At 35.7% G+C, this 10,450-nt stretch overlaps 1 protein-coding gene across 1 annotated transcript; it reads right to left on the bottom strand.

Moving 5' to 3' along the window:
- Positions 1 to 1,030: 1,030 nt before the first annotated feature.
- Positions 1,031 to 9,907, bottom strand: LOC110096817 (D-3-phosphoglycerate dehydrogenase 3, chloroplastic). The gene is made up of 5 exons (XM_020822939.2): positions 9,199 to 9,907; positions 4,273 to 4,649; positions 3,003 to 3,113; positions 2,809 to 2,904; positions 1,031 to 1,941 (listed from the first exon to the last, which is right to left on the bottom strand). Exons 1-5 carry the CDS (start codon positions 9,824 to 9,826, stop codon positions 1,270 to 1,272), a joined length of 1,884 nt encoding a protein of 627 aa, XP_020678598.1. The 5' UTR covers positions 9,827 to 9,907; the 3' UTR covers positions 1,031 to 1,269.
- Positions 9,908 to 10,450: the final 543 nt, after the last annotated feature.

Raw genomic sequence — 10,450 nt, 5'->3', positions numbered from 1 at the left:
AAATATTTTATTTTAGCCCATCATTAAAATAAAATAAATATCTGACCTCTACACAAATTAATTTTATGCAAAATTTAATTGAGATGCCACATAAGTCAAATAATAATTTAATACTTAAATAGATTACGAAATTAATTTGGCTTAATTTTAGATAGATTCTAATGTATAAGACTTTATTTATATGTATAAGTATATGGGTCAACCTATAGAAATTTCCCAACACCTATAGCTCCTATATGTAGATGTCTTCCTCATGTTCTCCATGTCAAAATTTGTCTTCACATCCAATGATACGATTTAAACTCAAAATCATGCATTACCACAATACCGAACAACCTCAAATTGAACTTTGCTCTATAACTGGCTAAACATATATGTGAAATCTACTATAGAAACTTGACTATAACTCTTTGCAATAATCTTGCCTTATTCATGTGTTCTATAACTCTCAGAGTTTCTTCTTTCCTTTTGAACCCCTATTTATAATGAGTAGCTTCCTATCCTCTGTCAGTCTTAGTAAATCCTATTTTTCATTCTTATGAAATAATTTCATCTCCTCCAACATGGTACTAATTCATCTACCTGAATTATCAAAATTAGCTACCTCTGAGTAAGTAGAATGTTCTTCAGTCCACCAAAGTCATCAGTATTTTGCACCAAATACTTGTTTATTCAACAATTGTTGGCTTTCTTCCCCTCTCTGTTGAAGTCTCCTTTGCACTCTTCTCGATCACATGTATGAGTTGTTTTGTTGTAAGAGGCACTTTGGGAGATGCAGCAGCGACGAATTCGATAACATTGCTTGCCTTCCTCTTCTCAAGCAATTGACATTTCAATCAAGTAAATCAACCAACTAATTGCCCTAATAACATCTCGATCCATCTCATCCAAAATATATCATAAAAATATTAATATAGTAGTATTTTTCCCTCGATAAAATCACACCCATCAATACAACGTAGTACAAAGACAACAATCAATGTATAAATTCATATAAACACAATACTGTTCTACATTCCAGCATTAAAAATATGTCAAAGAAATAACATTCCACATAATAGAAAAGAAACTCGCATAGCAAACGAAATTTTTTGTTTCTGCTACAAAATCAGAAGTAAACTTTTTAGGGACTGCATGAAGAATGACAGTCCAAATGGTGTGTAATGCCTTGAGACTATAAACTCATTATTATTTGCAAAGTACCTCAAAAAAAAAAAAATGTAGCACTCGTCAATGAACTGCATGTGAGGCACGGAAAGGGTTCCTCTATTATAGCTTCAGGAAGACAAACTCTTCAATCGCTGGTATTTCACCAATTTTCCTTAGAACATCCTTCTCGGGCTCCTCATCAACACCTATGGCCATGATTGCCTGTTTCCGAGGTGCAGTTCTACTGACACTCATAAAGCTAACATTCACATTGTTTTCTCCAAGAATGCTTCCCACACGACCGATCATGCCAGGTTGATCAATCTGTCTGCAGAGTAACAGATTTCCCTCAAGGCTGACATCTACACTGTATGAGCCTACGCTTGTGAGATGTGGAATCCCATCCTTCACTCTGCCCTCCACTACTATCTCACCAGAGTCTGATATGGCACTGGCGAATTTGGACTCGACATTTGCGAGGTGGACCTGGATAAAGTCCAGCGGGATTTCAGGCGAGCCGTCATGGAATACTCGCTCTTCGCTGATGCGCAAACCCCTCTGCTTGGCGATGTAATCGGCATTGACAAGGTTCACAAAAACGCTTGATACTGGCTCGACGATACCTTTTGTGACCATGGCGCGAAGAATTCTAGTGTCGAGGTCATCCGGGCTTCGAGCTGATGTGTACACAATCTTCACACCCTTTATGCCGCCACCTCCCCCTACAAGCTGCAGGGCAAGTCTACCTAGCTTCTCTGACAATAAAACATATGGGGCCAACTCGGACAAAACCTAGGAATAAAAGAAGTGGCATGGTTAGCCTGAGCTTTAACTAAAAAGTTTCAAGAAAAGGAAGTCTATTAGTACATCAACAATGTTATATCATTCAGCCCCAAAGAAAAGTAATCATATGTTTCCATGCAAAACAATAACCAGGTGGATCAAGTTCATCATATTAGTAGAGCCAACAAGGCTGTTTTTTCATGCGGCATAGGATTTCATTTACAATGACCACTTGAACAAGTAAACTACAAGGGATTAGTTAAAGCATCTCCAATCGAACTCCAAACGACTATAAGGCGAAGCTAGTTTGCTCCATTCAAACGACAAAAAAATTGCTAACCAGTGGAGGGTGAACAGTGAGACGCCAATATTGACGTTGCACTGTTCACCTATGCGATTTTTCTGTCTCAACCGGATTTGTAGAAGAAATGCGCGAAAGAGGAGAAAGACGGTTACCTTTGAAGAAACACGCAAAATGAAGTTCGATTGGAGTTGAAAATCACGACATTTTAGAGTGAAAGGTGGGATTTTAGGTTGGAGATGCCCTTACAAGATGAATATCGATCTGATAAATTCTTTCTTGAAGTCATAAGAACAATTAAATATGGTATAAAAGTGCATGAGCTAAAAGGTTCTGATAATTAACTGTTGTTGGGAAGGTTTTAGTTGAAGCCAAAGGCTGAAATCTTTCAATAAACCAAATAAAAAAGAAAGAATATAAGCAGGGGAAACATAGAATCAGGCTTCTATACATACTGTATTGAATTTCTAACTGATTTAAGGAAGTAGTGTGCAAAAATATTAATCTTCACATATTAATTCACACAAGCTATTTTAAGAGATCAAGTTATTCTGTAGTAATATTGTCGATTTTACCTCAGAAGGAACCATGGGGGCATTCACGGCAGTAGCAGCAAGTTCACCATTCAATGCCCCAATCACAGCCTCAGCTATTTCAATGGCCACACCTTCCTGAAATTTCTCATGATAATTAGATAATGGGTGAAAGTACACGCATATTTCTATCAAGATATCTAACTCATTCATTCAATCTTGACCAAATTGCACACCTGAGCTTCGGTGGTGCTCGCTCCAAGATGGGGAGTAACAGTAACATTCTCATGCTGCACTAACCTGTTGTCCTTTGCTGGGGGTTCCTCTGTAAATACATCAAGTGCTGCCTGTGAAGCACACCAGAAGAATGCTCAGTAACTCGAGAAACATTATGCAGGAAACTTTCATATTGTTTAATCGACAATCATAATAGAATTCCATCTATCGCACTCCAAAAGCCTTTATCCCACTATGTGAAAAGGTTGGAGTAGCTGCAATGACAAATAAGATTAGAGAGAGTCGTCTTAGACGGTTTGATCACATAAAACGGCGCCCTTCCAATGACCCGGTTAGGAGAACAGATGTATTAGATTTGACTTATATTAAGAAAGGTAGAGGTAGATCTAAAAAGACTCGGTTAGAAAATATTAGAAATGAAATTTATTTATTAGATTTAAATGACAAATTGACTCTGAACAAGACACAATAGAGCAAAATAATTCATGTAACAAACCCCACATAGTGAGATAAAGGTCTTATGTTCTTCTTGTTGTTGTAGTAGTCTTAATGAGAATATTTTTGCTTGAAGTATGGATCAACTATACAGTATTAACCAAGAAAATTCCGATCATTAGATCTATTAATTGGTATTCAACATAGATTTTGAGCTGACAACAATTTCAAAGCCTTCTGACTTAAAAAAAAGTAATATATTGGAAAAACTTATAATGTTGCATTCTAGGGCTTCCTTTGGGACAACTTTCTCGAAACCTTAAGAACTAAAATTTGAAAAGTTATTTACTTTATCATCTATTTACTTTCTACAAAAACTTTGAAAAGTTACTTTTTATACAACATCTTTATAAAATAGCAAGAAAACTATCCCAAACGAAACCTTAAGTTTATCCTTAAAACATATACACAATAAGATTGCTTGAGATGCTCAGCAAATCCATAAAATTTGATTGGTATGTTATTTACTTGAAGCAATCCATAGATATAATTCATTCTAGTACAGAAAATGTATCGTGAATGTATTTTGTTAATGCTTTTGAGGCAGTAAAGAATATCAGAGGAAATATGCAAGCAAATGTTTTTTTTTTGGGTGTCACGCATAATGATATATAAAATTCTGCCATTGCACAAAAACATGTGCACCAGAGAATCATTAACCTCAGAAAGATCTCAGGATCCTTTCTCTTTTCCTTCTGTTTGCAAGTTTTCCGGGACTTCCACTTATAAGAAAAAATTAGCATTATTACACCAAGCAAAATGGTAGAAGAGTACCTGAGCAACAGTTCCATTGTCAAGGGCCCTCACCAAGGCATCTTCATCAATTACTCCACCTCTTGCAACATTAATAATTCTCACTCCCTTCTTCATTTTTGCAAAATTTTCATCATTGAAAATTTTAGAGGTTGAAGGGGTGAGTGGCATGTGAAGTGAGATAAAATCTGCTGTGGATATGGCTTCATCAAATGATACTAATTCTACACCAATGGCACGAGCTCTATCAGCAGGGGCATAAGGGTCATGAGCAATGACATGCATTCCTAGTCCTTTAGCACGTCTGGCAACTTCTGAACCAACTTTTCCAAAACCCATAATTGCCAGGTTCTTCCCTACTAGGGAGACACCAACATATTTGTTACGCTGCCATTTTCCTGTTAGTTAGAAGGTTGTTAGCTGCTGAAAGCACAATCCCATTAACAAACGGTTTGAGAGTCAACAATAATAGAAGGCCAAAAGCTATTCATAACAAAAGAAAATTTTAAACTCATAAAAGCTATTACTCACGTTGAAATATTTCTTTAGTTAAAGGACCTCTAAACATCCCGTACAATGTAAAACGAAAAATTTCATCAATTTCCCCAAATTCAGGTAAATATCTCATAAATAGCATTATTTCACAGATTGATATCTGACCCAGAGCAATTTTTTGACCAACACCATAAAAATATATAGATCATCACGTAGTTTTGAAACATTTTAGCAAAATAATCCAATGACAAGAACATAATCACTTATGAGATGTCATAGAGTCAATACTAAATGTTTCGAAGGGTTACGGAAAAAAAAAAATTGACATTTCGTAATTTTTTTTCTTAGTCAACTTTATCTCTCCATAAACATTCTTAGAAAATAAATAAATCATAATTCAGTAATTTAATAAAATTATTTCCTTCATAGAGCACATAAAACACGTGCTGATTATGTTTATAGTTTTTAGAAGAAACTCTGCTTTCATCCTATCTATACATTAAGCCCAACTTCAAATTAACAATCAATAAGAGGTACTTTTCAACATGAAGCTCTTCGAATTTCTTTTTTAATATAAGCGTACAAAAAACAAATGAAGACATGAGATCAATTGATCTGACATTAATGCAAGGTGTCATGACAGATGAAGAAAGTCCACTCAAAAGTCAAAAATTGAGAAGGGTTCTCAATTTCAAAATGAAGCCTGCTCCAATTCTTTTGTTATTTAATTTTCAAGGAAGAGAGGGAAACTAAGAAAATGCTTTTACATGTAAAACATATTTTATATAAGTGAAAAGTTAGAATAAAGAAGAAAAGATTTAGACAATAGAGATTATAATTACTAGAACAAAAACTAAATATATAATGCAATTTTTACCAATCTTTATGATTAGAAGAAAAAGTGATAGTAAGTGTGATTTTAGTTATATTGAATTATCATACAAAAAATGGGCATATAAACATGGACATGACTTCTCAAGTTAATGTTGGGTGATTAAAATAGAGAATTTCATCAAGAATAACTTGGAATAAGAAGATGTTCAATATTTTAATTAAGCCAACAAATTTGTATGGATCGAGATATACAACAACAACAACAACAACAACAAACCTTTATTGGGTCGGCTACATGAATCCTTTTTCCAGATATAGATCTGTATGGATCCAGATATAGAGCAATAAAATAGCATTGATATGTAAGTTGAGCATCATAGAAATGAGAATGTTAAGCCGAATATGACAAATCTAGGAAAGACAAATTAAGCAATGGTTGGAGTGACATCTATCAAATATAAGATACTTAAAAATTAATTTAGGTGGTTTGAATATATACAAAAATGGGTAGAAAATGCAACTATTAAATGAGTGGATAAAATTAATGTCTGAGAAGATTAGGAAGGAGATGTACACCTAAGATAACATTGATATGAATTGTTTAAAAAGATTTGTGAATAATATTTTAAACACCTTAGGAAGATTACATAGAAACGAACGAAAAATGTGGATTCATTAAGTCAACCATTAGTTGTCATACAAACACACTTAAAAAAGAGAGACAATGACTATCATTTCTATAAACTTATGACAAAAGAAAAATGAATTTATATTTTCTAAATTCTTTGAAATAATATTGAGGTTTTGATATGAAATTTTTAAATACTTTCTATTTAATAGAAATTTATTCATCTCTAAATCTTTATTTTTACTATGTTAAGTGTTGTCGTGTAATTAGGTTTTGGTGAAGTTATCCATCCGATCCAACCTCTCCAACTTATAATTGTTCAGTAAATTCAACAACAAACATCACACTTGATTAAGTATATTCTAATGTGCCCTAACAACAAATTAATTTTGAATAAAAATAATTATTTATTTATAAAATAAATATGAGCCTCTTATTTTCTCATGTGCGTGTAAGCGATAAAGCATAATGCTAAATTTATCAGATCAACTTAATGAAAACAATGCTATCAAACTAAACACAAATCATGAAGGCGATTGAATAATCTTTTTAATGGTTCTTTGTAAACCCACTTTAGTTTTTCATAAAGAACTTCAATGAAATAATCAGTTCTTACAATTTTGTTTTCTTTCACTTTTAAAATCAGGCAAAGCAGGTGTCCTTTAAGGAAATGGAAGTATTACAGGGCACCAACAGATCAAGCATGTTCTGCATATAAAAAATAAATTTCTACACATAAGTTAAGGGCACTAATCGAACCAAATAAATATAAACTACTCCACTTTATAAATTTATCGTCAGCAAAAAAGGAAGGTTAAGGCTATATAGCCCAAATACCTTCAGTTTTCATAAAGTATATTTATCGGTATTCTTTTCATAATTAAAAAGTTCATTATTATGGTAACTGATGTCTGTGCAAAAATACCTTAATCTCAAAGTAGAAGGAGTACTTTAAATAAAAACAAGGATTTCTTTGCAATTGACCTTTACAATTACACAAGTGCTATAGACAACATAATATCCAGCAATACAAGATAAGAGGTAAAGGACTTGATTATGGTTCGTTTGGTTAGATTAGGCTTTTGTTGGTATTGTCAATGCTACTTAGCATGCATATATTCACTGTGGTTGTCTTGGAGAATGGAAAAATTAGACTACTAGTGTATTGCCCATTGTGATGAAGCCAGGTATGAGGTGCATACGAAGCAGGAAATCTGTATGGCTCTTTCTATCAAAGTTTCTAAGCATATCAAAATGGTTATATATCAGGTTTTCAAAAATCAGAACAGCTGAAAAGCAACTCTAATTGAGGCCTACTTTCAGTGTAGAATGATTTCAACTAGGATTGGAGTGAAAACCAAGTAGAGTGTGGAAAAGTTACAATGCTAATTGATACATGGTAATCTATAAAGGATAGAGAAACAAAGTGATTGCATAGAAAGACCATAGAAGTAGTATCTATTAAAGAGAACATGGACAATAGAGTTTGAATCTTCAGACATTTGAATGGAGAGCTTAAGAAGAACAAATAAGGTTAAGAGATAGCATTAATGTGAAATACATAGGAAGGAAATACGGAAGACCAAAGTTATCAAGTTGTAAAAAAGACTGGTAAATTAGAGTTAATTATGAGCTTGTCCTAAGAAAGAACATTGAGATTCCAGTACTTGCTAAAGGCAGCTCTCCATAAGCATCACAGAACAAATTCAAATAGGCCTGGCAGCTTAAACATCTCTCCTTCACCTTCAAAATCAATGAACAGCACTCCTTCACCTTCAAACACTATGAACATCATTCATTCACCTTCAAACACTATGAACCTTTCTTTGAAAGGATTCACCATCAGTGCATCTGTACTTTTGCCGATTAACCTATTCCCGCAAAAGAAAAATCTCAAGAAGAATCATAGAGCAGCCCAAACAGTCGTGGCAGCCTAAACACCTCTCCTTCACCTTTCAAATTGCACTTAGAACTTTCCACAAAAAAGAATTCAGCAGGAATCAATTTGAGCTTTTGCAGGTCAACATAAGGATTCTTATCAATTTTCCATGGGAAGTTACAAGTAGAGCTTAAATACTCCAGTTTTCATGTATATATGGCCACTCTATGATAACCAAGGAATAAAATAACATGTGATATTTTCATGATGTATGGTTTTATCAGCCAGATAAACTGTTCATGTATATTTGAGCCAAAAAGGGAACAAAAATCAAAGACAGGCTCAGAACAGATATTATGGATCATGTCTCAAATTCTTAAGAGAGCATCTAGTTGTTGGACAATAAATAGCTCCCACTATGATTATTGGCTATAGTTTAATTTTCTTAAATAATATTGAAAACCCTAAGTAATAGGAAGCAAGTTGAAAGCCCCGATGTAGTAGCCTTCCACTATAAGCTTGAAAGGATCTACAATATAGCATCAATGAACAATTAAGTAAGAAGTTAGTGACATTTAACAGAAAAACAAATCAATAGTGATTGAAGCCTAGTAAATTGACATATGCAAAGAAATTCCTTCGCATTGTTCAAATCAGTCTTAATAATTAACATAATCATCAACATGAGAATAAGATCTCGTGAATGGCACATTAAACATTTTAAAGGATGCCTAGCAGCCCCTGCAATGGCAATACACTACCATCTCAAACCAAACAACAATATAATTACAGTAAGTCTACAGATCTGCTTCAGATAATTCAACATTTAGTTCAATCAGTGGTGTCCGAATAGATGCTACAGGTATGGCATGAAAATACACGTGGAAGGTACGCGTCAAAAGAACAAATCCCTGCCTGGTTAGTACGCACTTTTCCAAATAATAAAAAATTCAATCATCAATAAAGACTAGAATAGCTCACATATGCTATTCGCTTCCAAACAACTCAGATCTAGATCCTAATGGCCTGAACGAAAAACACAAGAGAACATGCAAATTAAAACAGAGACAAGCGTGTGTAGGTGCCTGTGTTAGAGAGAGAGAGAGCTTACCGGCCTTCATAGACGCGTCAGCCTGCGCGACGTTCCTGGCCATGGCTGTAAGAAGCGCGATCCCGTGTTCGGCAGCAGCTACCGTGTTGGCAGTAGGGGCGTTGACGACAAGGCATCCATTCTCGGTGGCGGCCTGCAGATCAACATTGTCGATCCCAACTCCGGCCCTGCCGACTACCTTGAGCCGGCCCTTTGACGCCTCAAAGACCTCTCGCGTCACCTTGGTGCCACTTCGCACAACCAGCGCGTCGCATAGGGAGATCTTAGCGCAGAGATCCTCGGAAGTGAGATTATAGGAGCAATCAACATTCGCAAACTCCCGAAGCAGCTCAAGTCCGGCCTCCCCCAACTTCTCCGACACCAGCACCGTCGGCTTTGCCGCCCCGCCCGCGGACGCAACCATTACGATCGTCCTTGGATCTCTCCGTATCCTCCTCCAACCGCAGAGAGCAGAGATCTTCGGAGAATAAACCGCAAGCCTGAGTGCTTGGCCCAAGAAAGGTGCTCGGGATTGAGATCCCTCGAAGGAGATGGAAGATGAAGCGGTGGCACGGAAAGGGACGACGCGGGAGGAGATCGCTTCCGAAGGTTTCGGCGCGAAGGTTGCCCTGGAGGCCATGGATGCCATTATGCCCTTTCTGTCGCAGTGGAGACGGAGGGCGAGGCTGAACGCGAGAGACCCGAGAGCAGAGGATTTGCCTTTCTTGGTCTTGTTATTAGAAATGATGCTCCGCTCCTCTTATATATAGAATATACAAGGAACGAACCGGAATCCACCAAGACTTGCGTGGTGGCTTGTCCACGTGGGTCATAATTTTGTGGCCGATATGCATTTGAACGGTGTAGATTTCTGCTCATCTACCTATACCGGGAATAGTATGCGACTGTGAATATTATTATTATTATTATTATTATTTTGGGCATTATTATTGTTATTATTATTTAAAATTGAGGGGCTGTTTGTTATCGGATTTACAGCGGAATTTAAGTCAGATTTACGCTAAATCCAGCCAAACGGTTTTTGTGCGCGCCTTAAATCCGAGATTTACGGAGTTACGGCTTAAATCCCGGATTTACTGGCTTCGTTTGATTCGGTTTATGCATACATGAAAAGGAGTTTTAGAAAAAGAGGTTGAGAAAAAGCCGTTCAATAAAATGGAGTTTCAATAATGAGTTATGTTTGAGTAATATTTTTAAAAGTGCTTATTAATATTTGAAAGTAAATTTAAATTGTTTGTTTAGAAGTTCTACT

The sequence above is a fragment of the Dendrobium catenatum genome, unplaced genomic scaffold, assembly GCF_001605985.2.
Source record: "Dendrobium catenatum unplaced genomic scaffold, ASM160598v2 fragScaff_scaffold_1676, whole genome shotgun sequence".
NCBI lineage: Eukaryota > Viridiplantae > Streptophyta > Magnoliopsida > Asparagales > Orchidaceae > Dendrobium > Dendrobium catenatum.
This window is presented reverse-complemented; position numbering and strand designations above follow the sequence as displayed.